The sequence below is a fragment of the Microtus pennsylvanicus genome, chromosome 6 (genome assembly GCF_037038515.1).
Source record: "Microtus pennsylvanicus isolate mMicPen1 chromosome 6, mMicPen1.hap1, whole genome shotgun sequence".
Classification (NCBI taxonomy): domain Eukaryota; kingdom Metazoa; phylum Chordata; class Mammalia; order Rodentia; family Cricetidae; genus Microtus; species Microtus pennsylvanicus.
The window spans coordinates 107810650-107832596 of record NC_134584.1 but is presented as its reverse complement, the minus strand read 5'-3'; the positions used below and the strand labels follow the sequence as shown (position 1 = coordinate 107832596).

At 46.0% G+C, this 21947-nt stretch overlaps 1 protein-coding gene across 6 annotated transcripts; it reads left to right on the top strand.

The window, feature by feature from the left end:
• The first annotated feature begins 1289 nt into the window (after positions 1-1289).
• On the top strand, positions 1290-18816 carry Zfp1 (ZFP1 zinc finger protein). Of its 6 annotated transcripts, XM_075977292.1 has the most exons (5): positions 1316-1481; positions 8465-8677; positions 10078-10132; positions 13939-14065; positions 17510-18816. In XM_075977292.1, the coding sequence occupies exons 3-5, from the start codon at positions 10118-10120 to the stop codon at positions 18577-18579; spliced, it is 1212 nt and encodes a 403-aa protein (XP_075833407.1). In that variant the 5' UTR covers positions 1316-1481; positions 8465-8677; positions 10078-10117; the 3' UTR covers positions 18580-18816. The 6 variants fall into 6 exon arrangements, with proteins under 6 accessions (XP_075833404.1, XP_075833407.1, XP_075833409.1 ...); XM_075977289.1 differs by lacking the exon at positions 8465-8677 and having other exon boundaries at positions 1290-1481; XM_075977290.1 differs by lacking the exon at positions 8465-8677 and having other exon boundaries at positions 1384-1481; positions 17513-18816.
• Positions 18817-21947: the final 3131 nt, after the last annotated feature.

The following is a 21947-nucleotide window of genomic DNA, read 5'->3' as shown; positions in this document are numbered from 1 at the left end:
CAGCAATGATTTTGCCTCAGCCTCTTCCAAGTGCTGAGCTTACAGGGTTATCAAACTCATACTAGAAACGTTCCTTTCTTTCTTTTTTGTTTTTGAGACAGGGTTTCTCTGTGTAACAGTCCTAGTTGTTCTGGGATTAAAGGCTTGCGCCACCACCGCCAGGCTCCTGCTTCTTTTTGAGCCTGTCTCACGGTGTCCAGACTGGCCTTGAACTAATCCTCCCGCTTTACTTCTGAGCACTGGGATTGCTTCAGCCCCTCTCCTCCCCAACCCGACGCTTCAGTGTTGTGTATACTTTACACAGAGCTAAAGTTATCACCGTTTACAAATTTTTAGGGTTTTGTTTTTAGAGCAAGGTTTCTCTGTTCTGGAACTCCTTGTAGACCAGCTTCCGCCTCTCTAGTGCTGGGATTAAAGGCGTGTGCCACCACCGCTCCACAATTTTTAAGATTTTATGTGCATGAATGCTTTGCCTATATGTCTATATGTGTCCAAAGAAGGGGTCAGTACTGAAATAAAGTCATACTAGGCATGGTACCGTTCATCTGTAATCCCATTAAGTAGGAAGCTGAAACAGGAAGATGGTTAAGTTTGAAGCCAGCCTAGACTTGATGACAAGACCCTGTCTCAAACCAACATGGGGTTATTTGTGCCAGTCCTTCCAAAAATAACTATAAGGCTAAGAGGTTAAGAAAAATGGTGATTTTGTTGTTTGTGGCTGTGTGTGTGTGTGGGGGGGGGTGTAGTGGGGAGTTGGTTGGTTCTAAAACAAGGTCTCACTCTGTAGCCCTACCTGGCCTGAAACTCTGTTCTCAAACTCCCAAGGATCTGCCTGCTTCTACCTCCTGACTTGCTCGGGTTAAAAGCTGCACTACTATGCTCAAAAAGACATGGGTTCTTGGTTGAGATTAAAGTTGGTATTTGCTTTAATATATGTGTTTTGTAGTTGAAAAAGAGTTTTGAGCCGGGCGGTGGTGGTGCACGTCTTTAATCCCAGCTCGCAGCAGGCAGAGGCAGGTGGATCTCTGTGAGTTCGAGGCCAGTCTGGTCTACAAGAGGACAGGTCAAGTTCCAAAGCTACAGAGAAACCCTATCTCGAAAAACCAAAAAGAAAAAGAAAGAAAAGAAATAGTTTAAATAGATTACTCGTGACATTTCTAAAACCCAGTTTTTTAATAGCATACAAGGAGGAAAGAGACTGTACTGTCTCTGAGAGCAGAACACAATCTGCAGTTAACTTGTAAAGCGGACTTCCCAGAGTCCCTAGCAGCGCGGCTCGGAGGCTTATGGGAATTGTAGTCCTGAGGCCCGCGTCACTACTCCGAGGACTCTGGGTACCGCCGCCCGCGCTACAGTCTGCGCGCTTGCGCGAACGAACGGGCAATCGCCCCTCCCCCACCTGCCGTCGCGAGTGGGTAACAGGGCCCCCTTTCCACGCGCTTCGTGACCCGGAACCGCGGGTGGATGCTAAACCCCTCCAGGTATGTCTGCAAGGCCTGGGATGCGCGGGCCCGAGAGACGGGTCGTGTCCGCGCCAGGGTGGAAACCTCGCGGGCCGTGGCGACCCCCGTGCGTAGGTTCGGGCCTCGAGCCCTTCTAAGTTGGTCCCTGTGGGCTGCTCCCGGCGGACGCGTGCGGGGTTGAAGAAGGACGGGCAGGTGCAGTGCTCCAGCCTTCCTTTGTCAGGAGACACGCCTCTGCCCAGCATCGCGGGGTTCAGGCCGCGCGGGAGTCCGGAAGCCCGGCGGGCGCGCGCGTGACCCTCCACCGGGGTGTGGGGGCGGGGCCCACTCCGCTGGCCACGCCCCCGGAGCCACCTTAGCGGGCTCCGGGAGCCTTCGATTCCCTCGCGACGCCTGGTGTTTCCAGTTATATCATCACGGAATAATCGCGTCTACTCCGTTACTTCCGGTTTGAGGCACAGTATGAACAGAATTTTCTTGTTTTTCTGAAATTGACTTTTCTGGGTAGTTCAGGTTAGCCTGCAGCTTGCTGTGTAAGCCCATGCTGGCCTAGAACTCTGTAAATCTGTCCAGCTTCACCTCTATTTTTTTGATTAGAGTTATGCTTTTTACTTATTTTTTATAAAGTTTTCACACAGGTATATATGGTATATTAAGCATACCCCCCATATCTCTTACTGGCTTTTTAAAATCCTCCCCACCTGTTCCCTTTTCCCCATAGTTTCATTTCTGTACATGATTCTATGCATCTCTATAAATATCTAAGAACCGCGAGTCAGAGAAAACGTGATGTTTTTCTGAGAGTAATTTGTTTAATATGATTATATCCAGTTGCTTCCATTTTCCTGCAAATGACATAAACTTCTTTCTTTATGGTTGGAAAAATTCTGTTGTGGGGTTAGTGAGACAGCTCGCTGGGTAAGGACACCTCCGGCCAGTGCTGAAAATCTTGAGTTTGAGCCCTGGACCCCATATGGTAGGAAAGAACTAGAGAACTGAACGCTGGTCTCTGACCTCCCCATGCACATGTGTGCACGAACATACACACACGCTCAGGTGAAAAAGTGTAAGAGTCCCATTGTGGAAGCCTGTCATATCCGTTCCTCTGTTGCTGGCCACCTGTGCTGGTTCATGATAGCTGTAATAATAGCATGTAAATAATGCTGAAAAACCCGATATGGGAATTTTCAGGTAAAAATCTAGAAGTGGTATAGCTGAACCATATGGAAGATCTGTTGTTAGTTTCTGGAGAAACCTTCACTGGTTTCCATAGAGCCTGGACATTCAGTCCCACGGGTAGTGTATAAAGGTCCCGTTTGTCCACAGTCTTGCCAGCATTTCTTGGTTTTGTTTGTTTTTAATGACTGCTATTTTGACTAGGGTAAAATGGAATCTCATTGTAGTTTTGATTTGTGTATCGTGGCTGGTGGGTTTGAACACTTTTTCATTGACTATTTGTATTTTACCTTATTTCTTTATGTTTGAGTGTTCTGGCTGCATGTAGAATTTTATGCCAGAAGAGGTCATCAGGTCCCACTATGGATGGTTGTGAGCCACTATGTGGTTGCTGGGCCCCTGAAAGAGCAGCCAGTGCTCTTAACTGCTGAGCCATCTCTCCAGCCCCATATTTTATATTTTAAGAACCACTTTGTTGATCAAAGTTGTAGGAGGTGGAGATCTTTTCTTCTCAAAGACTGGGCTATCGTGACCGCCAGTATTTTATCTGCTTCAGCTGTCCACTTGGTGGCTTTCTCTGCCAAGTATTTCCTTTGCTTGTGAAAGAGTTGTCCTTTTAAGCCAGATGGTGATGATGTACACCTTTAATCCCAGCATTTGGGAGGCAGAGGCAGGTGGATCTCTGTGAGTTCAAGGCCAGCCTGGACAGGCTCCAAAGCTACATAGAAACCTTGTCTTGAAAATCAAAGCAAAACGAAAAGAGTTGCCTTTTTTAATCCTTACAAGTGAGTAATGGCTGCATTTGAGGTAGCATCAGTGCTGCTAGCAAGATGACGTCAGTTCCTTCGTTTCTTAGGGAGCTTTTGACCATTAATTAATCCTTTATTCCCAAATGGTCACATGGGCCTGTAGTACCAAAGACTCACTCGTAGAGTCAGCTTAAATATTTACTGGCTGTCCTGGAACTCATCTACCTGCCTCTGGAGTGCTAGGATTAAAGGCCTGTACCACCACCGCCCAATACTTTGGCAGGTTTTTAAGGTGAGGTCAGGAGTGTCATAGCTGGGTGTGATGCTGTGTTAATCTTCAGTTGTTTAGCCAGTGGCGAACCTTTGTTTTTTTATTTTTGTTTGTTGGTTTGGGTTTTTTTGTAGTAGTTTTTTTTATTTAAGACAGGGTTTCTCTGTGTAGCCCCGACTGTCCTGAACTCACTCTATAGATCAGTACCTTTATCTTTGGGGACTGTCATTGTTGGGTCCGGGAGTCACACAGAAGCAAGCTTTATTCCAGAAAAAGAAAGGAAAAAATCACCATGGGGCACACAAAGCTTATCAGCTATAGCTCTGACCACAGCCAGAGATTGGGCTTCTGGAGCTGTGCGGTGGGGGCCGGTTTGGGGCCTCCTCTTATAGGAAAATCAGGCACAGGTGTGGGTCAAAGAGCTTTTACAGCTCGAGGTCAGGCTTAAAGCCATACTAGATTTGCACAACTTCTGGTTGTAGGACATTAGAATGTTAAGTTAGCTTGTTGCTGACACAGCTGCTTTTCATTGTCCCTGAAAGAATGCAAGGCAGAGAGTAGAGTCACATAGGGGGATACAAGCAGAAGGTCCCATAGAGGCAACAGTTAGAAGTTAACCTTTATCTGCAGTACCTGCCTATCTGGGAAGCTGGGAGGCAGGAGACAATTGTAAAATGTTTACCTCTGTGCACAGTGGCTGCCAGGGTGTCTGCTCTTAAGGCAGAAAGTGTTTGTTAAAGGTTAATAGTGGCTGCCAACTTTTTTATTTTTCCATCCAAAATGTGTTTGAGCTTACAACTTTATATTTCTGTATTCCAGGACTGGACCCTTTATTTCTGTATTCTATTCCTGGACTCTTCATTCTGACATAGGTTTCGATGTTTCACTTTTAAGCCACTGGACCAGGTGCTTCATAGACCTTTGGGATTGTTTTGGAGTAGAGTGGGAGAGTTTGGAACTTAGGGTTAGAGAAGTCCTAAGATGGTGTAAGCAGAACAAAGTGGGCCATTCTAGTTCAGAGGACTAGAATGCCCAGAGAAAGGGGGCTGGAGACATGACTCAGCAGTTTAGAGTGCTTCCTGCTGTTGCTGAGAACACAGCTTCAGTTTCTAGCAACCATGTTGGGTGGTTTCAGGGAATCCAACACCTGCTTCTGGCCTCTTCTGGTACCCGCACTCAGCATGTACTCATAGACATACACACATATGCAAAAATAAAAATAAATCCTTAAGAAAGTGAGACAAAGACAGAGAAACATAGATAATGAAGGCCTCTGGCTATGAGGTTTCAGAGGGAGGCAAGGACTTCTCTGAAATGGGGCCAGAGGCCATTTATGTCATATTCTGGCCAAGAACTGGGCTGCTTTCTGTCTATATCCTGAGAATTTGAGTGAGGCTGAATTCAACAGTAATGGACTATTTTGTTTGGTGGAGGATGTCTGAAGACAGGATGGGGCAGAAGAGGTGGCTTAGTGGTTAAGACACTGGCTGCTCTTCCAGAGCACCTGGATTCAATTCCTAGTGTTGTCTTCTGGATGACATTCAGACTATAGCGAGGTTACTGCTCGCTCTTCTTATCTCAGTGAGAGAGAGCAGAAATATAGCAAAACTATGTGGTTTGCTGGGGAAAGGAGGGGGCTTAAAGTTGTAGGCTGCAAAGAAATGCTGAGATATAGCTGCAGTTGTTAGAGATAAGGGAGACCTGTTCTGCACTGAGATAGTGGGAACAGTACTCTAGGGGCAAAGTGCCCCCCTTGCAAAGGTTCCAGCTTGTAACAAAAGAGAGCCTAAACTGGGGGTGCCACTGAAGGAGTCCTCTGTCTGAAAACCACTACCTGGGAGGTGTTTCCTCCAGGTAAGCTTGGAAGGCAGACAGGGTGGCACAAGCGTGGCTCGAGGGGGCCAAGCTACGGCTCCAGCAGGAAGCAGGTTTTGGCATCGTGGCGTAGGTATGATAGATGCCGAGAGTAAGGCTCACGGAGGCTTGTGACAAGTCTGGAAGACTTCTGAGGCCAAGCAGTGTGGCCATTGTGGGAAGTTAGGAAGGTTGTCAGGTCCACAGGAAACTCCCAATTCCCCAAACTCCAGAAAGTCCAAATAGCCAAAAAAAAAAAAAAAAAAGCAGAAGGAACATAAGACTAGTCAGTGTAACAGCCCTGGCTGTTCTGGAACTCACTCTGTAGAGCAGGCTGGCCTCGAAATCAGAGGTCTGCTTGCCTCTGCCTCCCGAGTGCTGGGATTAAAGGTGTGCGCCACCTCTGCCTGGCTCACTTACACTTTTGGACAGTGTTGGAACTGTTAAAGACAACAGGTACTTCTGAAGTTAGACTGCATGAACGCATTTTGCATCATGAGTTGGCCATGAGCCGATAAGGACAAGAGGTGGAAACTGGGGCTTAAAGTAGTAGGTTTGTTGGGTTGACAAGACTCACCCATGGCCAGGGACCCAGGACTGAGTAAAAAGGAGAAAGAAGTAAGTCAGCGTGTGCCACTGTTCTCTCACAGTGGGCCCAGAGTCATCAGTGGCCTCATGCTGCGGCCGCTGTGACTCCTCTGTCACGATGGACTGTACTCAGAATGTGAGCCCTGAGGAGCCCCTTCCGCAAGCTGCTTTTGTCTGGGCCTTAGTCCCAGCAATGAGAAGAGCAGCCAATACACTTGCCTTTCCCAGAAAATGTTGATGTTGTCTCTCCACTTGAAGAAAGGGCAGTTAGGTGGCTGTCAACTCTGTCTGCCAAAACTCAGGTTTCTGGTGTTAGAGCAAAACCAAGATTCTGTACTTGTGAGAAGGCATCAGGGCCTGGCAGGAGGAGACCTTATAACTGGTCATGTGACCATCCCTCAACCTTGGGTCCTTTTGCTTAATTCCAGCTAGAAATTAGGAAGAGGCCAGTACCATCGTCCAGAGTAGTCTTCGTGGGGCTTATGTTGGAGCTTCCGGAGAGAGCACGTGGAAGGCTCTTTGGGTTGTTCTCTCAGAAAGCGATGAGTTAAAACTCGGCTGGTTTGAGCAGGGGTTTCTGCATGAATATTGTTATTTGAGACAGCAAACCCAGGCTAGCTCACACCAGCCTAGATGGAACTTACTTTGTACACTGCTCTTACCTGGAAAGAAATTACCTGTAGCGCTGGCTGGCCTTGAACTCAGGGCAATGGTCCTGCCTCAGCCTTCTAACTGCTGGAGTTGTAGGTGTGAATAACCACCCCAGCTTTCATGAATGCACACCCAGGTGGTCTGCTCTGAGCGCTCGCTATTGGCACACCCACCAGGAAGCTTATGTATAGGTCAGGAGCAGACAGTCTGCATGGAAAAGCTTCAGGGAGGGGAAGTCCCTTTTCGGGCTTTGAAGGGAGTGGGTCCAGGGCTACAGTAGGATGCATGTGCAGCTAAACCTTGCTTCTCATTAGAACCAGAAAATACAGATGGGGAATCAGGCCTGCCTTACTGCCTCATATCAGATCATAAAAACCTTCATGATACCAGGCTTTCTCATGGTCCTTGTCACTTGTTTCCGTCTTTTGTTATCAAAATTTAGCAGCATTTATAATATTCACGTTACACGTATCAATTTGTGTATGGATGTGGGCACTTGCATGGGGCTCAGAGGTCATCTTGGGAGTTCTCTTCTTCCACTGTGAGCTCGGTGCTATGTGTCACTCAGCACAGTTACTGGGGAGCCAGCTCACCGGCCTTTCTAATTTTTGTAAGGCAGCCTTAACTTTATTTCTGTGAAGTATTTTATTGGAAATGGAATTTTTTTTTCTTCTTTGTAGATTTGGGACCACCTTTTTTTCTTCTTTTGCTTTATTCTTCTCTTATACAATGCATCCCGACCACAGCCTCCCTCCTTTCCTCCCTTTCTCTCAGCCCCCCCCATCTTCCCTTTCCCCCCATATCCACTGTTTCTGTTTCCCTTCAGAAAAGAGTAGGCCTTCCAGACATATCAACCAAAGATGTTACAGGGAGCAGGCCCCTTGTTCCAGCCACTTGGCTAGCTTACACTTGAAATAATCACACAGAAACTGTATTAATTAAAACACTGCTTGGCCATTAGCTTTAGCCTCCTATTTGGCTAACTCTTACATCTTGATTTAACCCATTTTTATTATTCTGTGTTCACTATGAGGTCGTGGCTTACCGGGAAAGATTTAGCATTTCTGACCTGGCATCTCCATGGCAGCTCTCTCACTGCTTTTTTCCTCCCAGAATTCAGTTCTGTCTTCCCCAACTATCTAAGTTCTGCCCTATCAGGTCAAGCAGTTTCTTTATTGATTAACCAATGAAAGCAACACATAAACAGAAGGACCTCAGACACCAACAAGATGCCGTAAAATTTAGCATAAACCTTCCTTAGGTCAGGACAGGGCGACCAGTAGAAGGAAGAGGACCTACGAGCAGGCAAAGAGTCAGAGGTACCCCACCCCCACTGTTAGGAGTCCCACAAAAGCCCCAAGCTAAAGGACTATACACAGCATGCATGCAGAGGATCTAGGCCCACCCAGGCTCTACAATTGCTGCTTCAGTATCTGTGAGACCTATGAACCGTGCTTAGTTGATTCTATAGATCATGTTCTTCTTGGTGGCTTTGACCCCTCTAACTCCTACAGTCCTTCCTCCCCCTCTACATGGGAGTTTCCAGAGCTCAACCTAGTGTTTGGCTGTTGTTCTCTGCCTGTGCTTCCATCAGCTGCTGGAGGAAGCCTCTCTGATGATTGATTGGTCTAGGCACCTGTATTAGTTAGGGTTCTCTAGAGAGTCGCAGAACTTAGAGAATGAGTCTCTCCCTTCCTCTCTCTCTCTCTAAGGGAATTTACAGATTGCAGTCCAACAATGGCTAGCTGTGAACAGAAAGTTCAAGAATCCAGGAGTTGCTCATTCCACAAGGCTGGATGTCTCAGCTGGTTTCTGTATGTGCTGGAATCCCAAAGAAGTAGGCTCCAGTGCCAGTGAAGGGATGGGTGTGCTGACAGGCAGGGCAAGGGCGGAAAAACCAAACACACCTCAAGGTTGGATCAAAGGTGAGTTGTCTTCATCAAGATCCAGATCACAAGTGTGGTCTTCCATTTCTGGATTATAGTTCATTCCTGATATAGTCAAGTTGACAACCAACAATAGCCATCACAGCATGAATCTATGAGTATAGCAGGGATCATTTCGTTGACTTTTGTTTTAGTCAGCCATCTTTGATTCTACCCTAGGTCCTAGCCATCCAGGCAGTATGGGGCATAGGCTCCCTCTTGTGGTTAGTTTTATTGGTGTTACTGATCTTTCCATGTACCGGCTCTGGTTTCCTTGCATTCTCCATTGTTAGAGATTTACGGATTTCTGCTCTTACATTTATTGTTCCCATCCTTGTGCTGGCTTTGGGTTAATGCACTCTCGGTTTGGTGGGAAGAGGGGTAGGAGTGACCTAAGGCCATTAAGACATTTTAATGCACATCAGGTATTGTATCTCATTCTTGCCATCCCAGCACTTGGGAGCCTGAGGCAGGAGGATCATGAATTTGAGGTTGGCCTGGGCCAGATGATGAGGCCTTATCTCAAATAATAAAACAATCAGTTAGTAACTGAAGCTACTTTCTCAGATGTTTAAATGCTGTTTTCTTTGCTATTTAATTCCTTTGCAAGGGACTGTTTTAAGGATCCATCCAAGGCCTCATGCATGCTAAGAATTTCTACCTTTGTTCCAGTTAGTGTTTTGTTACGTGGCAGATGCCCAAGAGAAGCAGCTCAAAGGACGAAGGGTTTATTGTGGTTCCCGGTTTCAGTCAAAGGTCCCTTGATTCCATCTCTTTAAATCTATGGTGACATTGAACATCATGGCAGAGTGTTGGGACCATTTGGAGTCCTGGCCTCCAGCTGCTCTTCTCTGCTAGAGATCTTTACTTTCCTTCTGATTTGAGTTACTGAAAGCTGTGTCAAAGTTGTTTACCAGCTCTGCTTCACAAGCGCGTGTTGCCTTGCCTTGAGGATCAGAGGATAAGGTTTTCACCTGTTGGCCCACCTGACTGTTGGGTATGTAAGCCTCCGTGGTGCTCTTGAATAAGGGGCTTCTTACCAGTGACTAGAGGTCCGTGTCTCTGTCTCTCTGTGTGTTTCAACCTCCAGCCCCTTGCCCGAAGCTCGTGAACTGTGTGGTAGTGCACAGAGCGCAGACAGGCATTGTGCGCTGTAATGGTAGTTGCTTTAAATTCCTTATCTGACAGCCTCAGGGATTGGGGCTTTTTTGTCTCTTGATGGTGGAATTCTTATTCTTGCCCTATTGTGTGTGTGTCTCGTTGTGTTTAGCTGAAGGACATTGCCAGCATGCTTTTTCTGAAGAGGGGTGCTACTTTCCCTGGGGTGTATATGCTTTCTAAACAACATTCTGGTTACCAGGCAGGTCAGATCCTTAATAACACGCTTCCTTTTCTTCCAGTTGTGCCTTTGTGCTTCAGTGCCTTTGCCAACCGCAGAAAATGATGGGGTCCCAGGTGAGTCCACTGCTTATTGCTCACTTGGTGTTTCGTTTCACTTTTGGAGCGTTATGTTTATGGAAAATGAAGTAGAAAGGATAAGAGTTAGCTTTGGGACAGAAAGATGGCTCAGTGGATGAGAGCTCTTGCTGCACAAGCAGGAGGACCTGAATTTGATTGTAGTGGGCTCTGCCCCACACCAGTGTCTCTAGCACTGTGAGGGTCAGAGAAAGGATTGCTGGGGCTTTCTGGAAGCCTAGCTCCAGATTCAGTGAAACAACCCCATCAATCCTTGCCATTCTGGGGTAAGGGGTCCCTTCTGTTTTGAGAAGAAACAGTCAACCCTCAGACTCCCTATGTATTTAGAGTAATGGTTCTCAGTCTCCTAATAATCTGACCTTCAGCACAGTTCCTAATGTTGTGATGACCCCAACTATAAATCTTTTTTTTTTTTTTTTTTTGGTTTTTCGAGACGGGGTTTCTCTGTGGTTTTCGTTCCTGTCCTGGAACTAGCTCTTGTAGACCAGGCTGGTCTCGAACTCACAGAGATCCACCTGCCTCTGCCTCCCGAGTGCTGGGATTAAAGGCGTGCGCCACCACCGCCAGGCCTCCAACCATAAATCTTTATTACCACTTCTTAGCTGTAATTTTGCTACTGTTAAGAATTGTAATGTAAATCTGTTTTCTGGTAGTCTTGGTTAACAACCCTGTAAAAGGGCCCTTGGACTCCAAAGGGATCATTACTCACAGGTTGAGAACCTAATGGGAACCTTAAAAGTTCAGCTTCTAAGGATCCCTCTCAGGGTTCAAAAAAAACCCTCCACAATAAATGAAAGGAACTAAAACCTGAGGGTTAAGAAATCTACTTACAAACACGTTCTTTCTATCCCGGTCTCATTATTCTCTCTCCTTTGTACTCTATTCTGTTCTCCTGACTGTAATTTCTTAGCTCTAAGTCTGTCTCAATCCTAATTTCAATTTCAATTCTCTGCTCTATTTTTCTTCTTCATATCCCTATCTCTGCTAATTTCTGGGACGCTTTTGCTCTAACTTATGTTCCCACTTCTGTCACCTCTCTTCGTTCTTACCCAGCTGTAAAGACCCACAAAACCTTGCAGACAGAGGTAGCCAGGCAGCTCACATAAACAGAAAAGGGAAGTTTGTGGCTCTTGGTGCTTTAGCATTTTTGTCAAATGTTAGCAAACTTCAGTGTTAGCTCTTAAGCCTGATGCTTGTCAGAGGCACCAGCGAAGGCTTGTCTGCCTCTGGGCTGTGGGTAGAGGGTTATTTTTCCTGTGAGTAAGACACAAGCAGTAAATCTCCTAAAGTCTTCAGTAAGCGGAGGTGAAGGTGAGGTGAGGAGTTGGGAATCTTTTAATGCAAGGTTAGTTTTAGGTCATTGCTTTTCTTATCTATAAGTGAGGTAAAACCAAGGCACGCTTATTTCTTCTATGTGTACAGCTATGAGTTAACAGCTCTGAGCAAGCAGTAATTCTATGTCCTTGGATATCTGGCAATGCCTTGAATGGAATGCTTTTGCCTAAACCTTAAACGCTGACCCAGTGCCTGTCAATAAAGATAATTGCAGGAAGGCAGATCTGTGTTTACAGAGAGAGGAGCAAAGACCTGGCAGTGCAGAGCAGGTTCCTTGACTGTGACTGTCTTCACACATAGCTCAAATAGTGCTGAACTGTGGGAGATAAATCCCAAATTTGTAACAGAAAGGGAGTCAGCTACAGTGAAAAATCTATAGCAGAAAACAGCCACTTTATTGACAAAGCAGTAATCTCAAAAGCCCTGCGTTGTGTTTTAAAACTTTCACCCAAAGCCCCTAGCTCTGATGAATCACTCGTGAAATGAGAGCGGGCTGTCTAATTACTGCAAGACTCCTCAGTTCATAGCAAGAACCCTGGTTTAGATGACGACATGCTCCCAGGTGTCCCCAGCCCAGGAAAGAGGACGTGTGGTGTGAGTGTGCACACCTAGGCTAAGAAATGCCCCGTCTGCTCCTGTGATGCCATCTCAGCCGAACCCTTCTAGCAGGTAGATTTTTAAATTTAATTACATTTTTGTGTGCATAGGGTGGGGGTTGGTGGATTGTGGTAGACTGTACAAAGTCAGTTTCTCCACCTTCTAGTGGAGAACTGAGATCTTCAGGCTTGAGTAAGTACTTTTACCCAAGAAACCATCTCTAGCTCTTTCTTTGTGTTCAGATTACATTAGCTAACGTCAAGCAAGAAGAGCCAACTCCAGCATTGCTGGTGGCAGTATAAAGGGCAGTGTTACTGTGAGCAGCGCATGGCACTCACTAGCAGTGCTTAGCTAAGCCGTGTCTAGAAAGTTTACTAGGAGACCCTTGTCTTAGTCTAGCTGTAGCTTTCCTAAAAGTTCACAGCGGCCGCATTTGGGGAAGCCATTGGCAAGGTCATGAGAAACATAACACAGGCCTTAATACTGCTGGTGCATCTGGCAGAATGCTCAGTATTTTTCCGCTTTGTTTACCACTTGACTGCCGGCTCTCAGGAATTAGTTTTAAAAGCAGACAGATTTGTAAGATGAATGGAGTACCCTCACCTGATCCAAGGCAGCACGGTGCAGGAGGGGAAGAGATGTCCTTAGTACATGTTCAAGACAAACCAGAGCAAGTGCATGGAAGACTCTGCATGTAGGCAGTCTGCCCTCACTTTAAAGTCAAAATGTCTGCTTCTGAGTTAGTTCCGGCCTGCACTAGAAACCGTCTGCTGTCATTAGAGAATTACTGCTGTTCTGCAAACTCTTCCCAGACACTGCCCTCGGCTCTTGCTTTGATTTGTCCCTTTCTATGACCTTTTAAATTACTGTTTAATTGGTGCTTTTTTTTTTTCTGAGACAGGGTCTCTCTATGGCAGTGGTTCTCAACGTGTGGGTTGGGACCCTTTGTGGGTAGCATATTGGATATTACATTACGATTTCCTAGTGGCGCAAATTGGATATTTAATTGATTTCATAGTGGTGCATATTGGATATTCACTTATTTCATAGTGGTGCATATTGGATATTTACATTATGATTTCATATTGGTAGCAAATTAGTTATGAAGTAGCAATGAAACAATTTTATGATCAGGGTCACCACAACCTGAGGAACTGTATTAAATGGTCTCAGCATTAGGAGATGCTGTGTCAGGTCCTGGCTGTCCAGGATGGCCCCAAACTCAGATCAGCCTGCCTCTGCTCTACCTCCTAATGCTGGGATTAAAGATGTACCCCTGCCTGCAGTGCGTTTCTTAATCGTGTCTTGAGAAAGGGTGAGAAATACACTTTTCAAAACTTGTATTTTTTTTAAATATTTATTTATTTATTATGTATACAATATTCTGTTTGTATGCCTGAAGGCCAGAAGAGGGCGCCAGACCTCTTTACAGATGGTTGTGAGCCACTATGTGGTTGCTGGGAATTGAACTCAGGACCTTTGGAAGAGCAGGCAATGCTCTTAACCACTGAGCCATTTCTCCAGCCCCCAAAACTTGTATTTTTGAAAGGTCTTTATTTTCCTCGTTATTTGATGTAGACCTCTGCACCAACGTGGATTTGCCTCCTTCTAGCTTTTAGTTTTGAGACTGTTTCTCACTATGTAGCCCTGGCTGGCTTGAAACTAAGATCTGCCTGCCTCTACCCCCAAATGCTGAGGCTGCAGGTGTGCACCACAACACCTGTCCTGAACAAAGGTGTTTGGACGCAGCACTGGCCAGCAGCACAGTTCATGGCGAACTCTTACAATGTGGCAGGAGTAAGTTTTCATATATCCTTTCTCTGTCTCCCAAAGCGAATCACGTGTCGTTTCAGGGATCGGTTTCATTCACTGATGTAACTGTGGACTTCACCCAGGAGGAGTGGGAGCAGCTGGACCCCTCTCAGAGGATTCTGTACATGGATGTAATGCTGGAGAACTATAGCAATTTACTCTCCGTGGGTAAGGACGGCCTGGGAAACAAACCTGTAACCTGGGGGCAGGAGCTGGAGTTAGGATGATCAGTTCAGACCTCACCAGGTGTAGATGGAGCTGAGGGCAGGCCTACTTTTTCGTCCTGCCTGGCTCCTGCATGGTTAGCTTAACACCCGAAATAACAACAAACATTCATTCATATAAACACTGCCTGGCCCATTATATCTAGCCTCTTCTTGGCTAACTCTCATATCTTGCTTAACCCATTTCTAATAATCTGTGTAGCACCACAAGGTGGTGTCTTACTGGGAAAGATTCAGCATGCCTGACCTGGCTGCTGGCTTCACCGCATCTGACCCTGAGAGGAGAGGCATGGCATCTGGCTCACTTCCCTTCTTCCCAGCATTCTGTTCTGTCTACTCCACCCACCTATGGGCTGACCTATCAAATGGGCAAGGCAGTTTTATTAACCAATGAAATCAACAAATAGATGACCCTTCACCATCAACCAGGGGAGCTGTAGTTAGGATGGTCAGTTCAGACCTCACCAGGGGAGCTCTGAGTAGGAAAATAAAAAGCTAGGAGAAATGGTGTCCCAGCTTTTGAACAGTTTGAGCACCTTTGAGATTTTTTTCTTAAGACAGGTTCTCACTTATATGACCTTGGCTGGTCTTGAACTCAGAGATTACCTACCTCTAGCCCCTCCCACTCCAGTACTGGGCAAAGGTGTGTGGCCTGAGATAGGGTTTTTCGTTTTTAGTTATTCAGGACAGGGTTTCCCTGTGTAACAGCACTAGCTGTCCTGGAACTCAATTTGTAGATCAATGGTCTCAAATTCACAGAGATTGCCTGCCTCTGCCTCCCAAGTGCTGGGATTAAAGGTGTGTCCCACCATGCCCAGGATCTTGCTGTCTACTTGAGAGGTGTCTTCAGAAACTTGCAGAGTGATTATATGTGCAGGCTGTAAGAAATGCTCACTTTAGAGTTACTTTGTGGGGCTGGAGAGTTGACTTAGCGGTCAGTGATATATACAGTATGCTCTTGCAGAGGACTCGAGTTTGGTTCCCATCGCCCATGCTGGGCAGCTCATAAGCACCTGAAACACCAGCTCCGGGGGATCTGAAGCTCTGGCTCCAATGGCACCTGTACGCAGACCCCACATACAGACATTTAAAGAGATTCTTCTAGGACCAGTGGGACGGCTCAGGAGGTGAAGGTGCTTGCTTCCCTGCCAAGCCTGATGTCCTGAGTTTGATTCCTAGAGCCCATATTGGTGGAGGGAGGGCACCAGTCGGAGGTGGTTGCCCTTTGACCTCCACTCACATGCCATGGTAATGCATGTATGTGCACTCACACACCACACAAAAATAAAAGTAGAAATTGGGTATAATGTGGCACACTTTTAATCCCGACACTGGGGAGGCAGAGGCAGGTAAATATCTGAGTTCAAGGCCAGCCTGGTTTACATGGAGAGTTCCAGACTAGCCAGGGCTACATAATGAAATGCTGTCTTTAAAAAAAAGGGTGGTGGTGGGCTTCAGAGGTACTTCAGTGACTGGGAGTGCTGGCTGTCCTCCACCCCGTATGTGTTTATTCCTAGCATTTATGTGGAAGCTGAGGGCCTTCTGTAGCATGAGATCTCTTCTGACCTCTCTGGGCACTGCAAACATAGCATGCAAGTAAAACACCCGTATATATAAAAGTAAAAATTTTATGTATGGCTATTTTTGTCTGCCCATATGTCTGTGTACCATGCATGTGCCTGGTGCCCTCAGAGGCTAGATAGAAGAGAGCCATGGAGTCTCCTGGGACTAGAGTCAGAGATAGTTATAAGCCACCATGTGGGTGCTGGGATTTGAACACAGGTCCTCTGGAACAATAGTCAGTGTTCTTAACCTCTGAACCATTATCTATTCCGATTAAAAAAAAAATTTTTTAGGGGCTGGAAAGATGGCTCAGTGGTTAAGAAAGAGCATTGGCGGCTCTTCCAGAGGTCCTGAGTTCAATTCCCAGCAACCACATGGTGGCTCACAACCGTCTGTAATGAGATCTGGCTCCCTCCTGGTGTGTGGGCATACATGGAGACAGAATTGTTGTATACATAATAAATCTTAAAAATTTTTTTTTTAGGCCCAGCTGTGGTGGTGCACGCCTTTAATCCCAGCACTCAGGAGGTAGAGGCAGGTGAATGGCTGTGAGTCTGAGGCCAGCCTGGTCTACAAGAGCTAGTTCCAGGACAACTAAGACTGTTACACAGGGAAACCCTGTCTCGAAACCCACCCCCAAAATATTTTTAATAAGTTATTTTTAGGGTTGGGGAGATTATACACGTGAATCCCAGAGCCCACAGAAATGCTGGGTGGTAGCTACCCTGTTCCATCCTTGGAATGGAGTGGAATATTAGCCACATCTGGGTTTGATTACCATCTATAACTTCAGTTCCAGGGAATCTGACCCCTTCCTAGCCTCCATGGGTACTCAGCACACACATGGTGCACAGCCATACATACAAGCAAAATACCCACATATACTGGAAAAATGTTATTTTGGGGCCAGTTGTTGCTGCCCATACCTGTAATAAAGAGTGTCGCAAATCCTAGGCAAGCCTGATCGTCTCGAAGGGTGAAAACCAGCAGGGGCGAGCAGAGACCAGTGCAGGTGCCACTGTCGTCTGGAGCTGAAGCGCCAGCCACTGACTCTGCTCCCATGACGTCACTGTCCATTGTCCTCGAGGGTGCTGTGAAATCCTTATCACAAAGTACTATCTTTACCATGGCATTTTATGCCAACTTTTGTTTTTGTATCATGGAGAGGAGGAATGCTGTTGAGACAGACTCTTTCTGTATAGCCCAGACTAGCCTTGGACTTCAGGCTGGTCTTCTCAACCCAGCATCCTGGGTGTTAGGATTATGGACGTGAGCCACAACATTCAGTTTTGACCTCTTTTTATTTTTTTCTGCCCACCTTTTTGAGTTTCTATCCATAGCCCTGGCCATCCTGGAACTCACTTTGTAGACCAGGCTGGCCTCAGACTCACAGAGATGGGATCAGAGATGCTGACACCACTGTGCGGCTTTTTCTACTCACTTAAAGGTCATTTTGTCATCAGGAAATACCACCCCTACAATATATATTTATTTTCCTTTCCAAGCTTAAGAGATGAAAAATGTTTGCGTTAGATTTTTTTTTAACGTTGAAAGACTGAGTCTGAACCCAGAGTTAGTTAGCTCTATGATGGCATCCCTTGTGGGGACTTCACACTCTAACAGAGAAGGCTTAAGAAAGTCCCTTTTAGCCGGGCGGTGGTGGCGCACACCTTTAATCCCAATACTTGGGAGGCAGAGGCAGGCGGATCTCTGTGAGTTCGAGGCCAGCCTGGTTTATAAGAGCTAGGCTCCAGGACAGGCTCCAAGATATACAGAGAAACTCTGTCTTGAAAAACAAAATTCCTTTCACTGTGTTTTGTCCTAGAAGTGTGGAGGGCTGATGACCAGGTGGAGAAGGACCCCAGGGACCCAGATGAACAGATGAAGCCACATATAACCCTCAAGAACCAACCACCAATTGAAGAAAGAGGAGGTCTTTTTGGAAAGACATTAAATCTGAACACGGACTTTGTTTCATTAACACAAGTTCCCTATAAGTACGACTTACACGAAAAGACTTTGAAATGGAATTCCGACTTACTCAGCAGTGGAAGCTGTGTGAGGAGGAAGGGCGAGGAGCGCAGTAGGTTTGGGAAGCCACTTCTGTACCTGAAGCAAGAAAGGCCCTGTGCCGGAGTAGAGTACTCAGGATACAGTGGGCATGGGAAGGCTCTGAGCCATAAAGAAGTCGTCTTCAAACATCAGAAAATGAAGAGTTTGGTTCAGCCTTTTGTCTGCAACTACTGCGACAAAGCCTTCTCCTTTAAGTCGCTCCTCGTTAGCCACAAGAGGATACACACGGGAGAAAAACCCTACGAGTGTAACGTGTGCAAGAAAACCTTCTCCCATAAGGCAAACCTCATCAAACACCAGAGAATTCATACCGGAGAGAAACCGTTTGAGTGTCCTGAGTGCGGGAAAGCGTTTACCCACCAGTCAAACCTTATTGTTCACCAGAGAGCGCATATGGAGAAGAAGCCATATGAGTGCAGCGAGTGTGGAAAGACATTTGCTCAGAAGTTCGAACTCACCACACACCAGAGAATTCACACAGGAGAGCGACCCTATGTGTGCAACGAGTGTGCAAAAACCTTCTTTAAGAAATCAAACCTCATCATACATCAGAAAATTCACACGGGGGAGAAACGCTATGAGTGCAGCGAGTGCGGAAAGTCGTTTATCCAGAACTCCCAGCTCATCATCCACATGAGAACTCACACTGGGGAGAAGCCCTACGAGTGTACTGAATGCAGCAAAACCTTTAGCCAGAGGTCAACGCTCAGACTGCATTTGAGAATCCACACGGGAGAAAAACCCTACGAGTGTACTGAATGTGGGAAGGCCTTCAGCAGAAAGTCTCGACTCAGCGTCCATCAGAGGGTCCACACAGGCTAGGTCCTGCGGCTCCAGTCAGATTATACCGTGGACAGCCATCAAAGCAGAATTCTTCCATCGAGGGAGAAACCTTGATGAAGAATACTGAAGGAACTTGGGGAATTGTATTGAGATGCAAACTAACTCAAAAAAACTTAAGAGGAAAGGATACCATAAGAATATATTGAAAATTAATATCCATATGTATTTCAGACATGTATCTCCAGATCCAATTGTGAATAGATACACCCAGCTCTATTTCTATGAGCTTTCTTGATTTTTGTGCTGCTGGGACTCAGACCTAGGGTCTTGCCTGTGCTAGGCCGGTTTTTTTTAAACCACTGATCTACATCCCCAGTCTACAGTGATCTTTTTAAAATTTTGAATTGAATGTTCTAGGAGGAGAAATAAATTGTTTTAAATCTGTTAAGTTTAACAGCTGCTGGGAATTTGAAATTCTCATCTATGAAATTGCATCACAGTAAACAAGGTTTTCCATACTCAACATCACATACGCACCACAGAACCTTTCCAGCCTAGTGTGCATCCAGAAGAACCATGGGATATGGGATATGTAGCCTGCTTCCTCTGCAGCCAGCTCGGACACGTTGTGTGGCCCTTGTTAATGAGCTGTTGGTTTTAACTTGGTTCTGAGTTTGAAGATGTTCCAGAGCATTATTTATAGAAATATGCAAAGGTGTGAGGTAATTGATCTAGAGAGTGGAAGAGGCAGCTGTGAACTCTGACTTGGCACCCGTTACAGAATAGAGCTGTGCTGGGCAGGCAGTTCCTCCTCTGCCATGCTCTTGTTCTTCCTCCCTGAGATGTTTACATACAAGTGCATGCCTGGCTCCAAAATACTGTGTACCCCAGAAAACTATTTTTGTATGTTTGTCTTCCTCTTCATGCTTTATGGATTTGTCCCACAAAAATAATGGGTAGGGTGCCTGTGTAGCTTACAAGTGTTACATTGCAGAGACAAAGTGTCAAGAGCCGATTCACTGCTCTTTATAGTTTCCAGGTGTGACCCTCTTTAGAGATGTGCTCTGCTGTGTCCTTTAAAGGACGTCTTTCTCCCTTCTCCCCATATGACACTGCCTTTGGGACCCGGCTTAGCCTTAGCTGTCACCCTGCCTTTTGGTGTTCAAGCACTTTATAAGAGTGTTTTCTACTGCAGTGACAAAACACCGTGACCACGGCAGCTTTAAAAGAAGGTATTTGAGGCTCACAGTTCCATGGTTAGAGTCCATGGCCATTGGGAGAGGATGGGGTGTGGGGGCAGGCAGGCAGGCATGATGGAGCGTAGCTTAGAGCTCACCTCTTGGGACACAAGCACAGGAGCAAGCTAACCAGGAGCCCACCTCCAGGGACACACCTCAGCTTTACCAAATAGTTCCACCAACTGAGACCAGTATTCAAACCTGTGAACCTACAGAGGCCGTTCTCATTCAAACCACCAAAATGTTCAACATCGGTGGGCTCCATATGTTGGCATTTACAAAGTTAGGGGTTTTTCCAGGTGCGATGCTCCATGCCTTTAATCCCATGGGAGGCAGAAGCAGGTGGTCTGAGCTGGAAACCAGTCTGGTCTACACAGTGAGAGACCCTGTCTGCAAACAAATGTTTTATATAACTGAAAGATGATCATTTGAAGTTTGATTCCAAATCACAAGCTCAGCTTTTTCATTGTGCATTAGAATTATAAATGGAAATCACAACTGGATTTCTGTATTTAATAACTTGGCATGTATGGCTGTTTTACCTGTATGTATTGTCTGTGCACTGTGTGCATGCAGTGCCTGTGGAGGCCTGGAGAAGGTATTGAATCCCCTGGAGTTATAGTCGTTAGCCACCCTATGGGTACTATGGGTACTGGGAATTGAAACCTGGGTCCTCTGAAAGAGCAGCCAGTGCTCTTAACTGCTGAGCCATCTCTCCAGCCCCTTGGGTTTTTATTTTTGAAGATAGTTGATTCTGTCTTTTAACATTAAGAAAAATACATGTGTGGTGGTGGCACACGCCCCAGCACCTGAGAGGCAGAGACGGGCAGATCTCTGAGTTAAAAGCCAGCCTGGTCTACAGAGCGAGTTCAGGACAGGCTCCAGAGCTACAGAGAAACCCTGTCTCGAAAAGCCAAAAAAGAGAAAAGAAATACACACAGAATCTCTTCATACCAAGAAATTGATTTCTGGCAATCTGAAAATTAAGAGAAAAAAAAAGATGCCAGTACTTAAGATTTTATGTTGACCAAGTTATATTAATTTGGGGTTTTAAGAAAATTTAAAAATGAGTGAGGGACTGGAGAGATGACTCAGGTTAAGAGCACTGGCTGCTCTTTCAGAGGTCCTGAGTTTAATTCCCAGCAACCACATGGTGGCTCACAGCTATCTAGTATAAGATTTGGTGCCCTCTTCTGGCATAAAGGCAGACATGCTAGAACACTGTATACATAATAAATCCTAAAAAAAATAAAAATGAGTGAATAAACCAGGCATGGTGGCACACTCCTTTAATCCCAGCACTCGGGAGTCAGAGACAGGTGGCTTTCTGTGAGTTTGAGGCCAGCCTGGTCTCCAAGGAGTTCTGGGATAGCCAGGACTGTTACACAGAGAAACTGTGTCTCGAGAGAAAAAGTAAATAAATTACAGTAAAAAAAAAAATGGTATGACTGAATGACTCTTCATTGAAAAGTGTGTAGGAGCAAACTTCCAGATCATATGAGAATCTGCCAGTTATTGCTTTTTCCAAATAAAGATCTAGCGACCTTCCAGCTATGTTTGTGTGTGCCTCTCCCTCCCCACACTGGGATTACAGGAAGGTGCCAAGCTTTTGATGTGGGTGCTGGCGATCAAACTCCGTCTTTATGCTTTCATGGCTTGCACCTCACTAAGCCACACCCCTAGTCCAGCGTATTTTCTTCATGACCTGCCCCTTTGACTTGTCCATCTGGACACATTTTGGTCAGATGGAATGCTTTCCTCGCCTGCCTTGGCTCTCCATTCTGATGCTTGGGTGACCAGCTAAGAGTCACCAATAATGGTGTGGCTGTCCCATTAAGGGGGGAGGGGATCTAAAAACTTCTGAATGTCATTTAACCAACAGCAAGTTCACATTTGCATTCTCTGCGTCACTGTGTGTCCTCTGTCCTCCCTGTGGCGTGAGTCTGAATCTGTGCCTGCCCTGTAGGCTGTCTTGTGACTCTGACCTTGTAGCTGTGTCTGTGTTCGTGTGTGCATGTCCCTTATGCTTTTCTCTGTATTTGTGACCATCACAGAAAGCATCGCATGGGGAGTGAGTGAGGGATACTTCACAGACACTGTTTAACCGTTTTTCCAGCTTGCCCAGACAACAGTGTTTATAAAGCTGCGCTGAATGTGTGTAACGTTTAT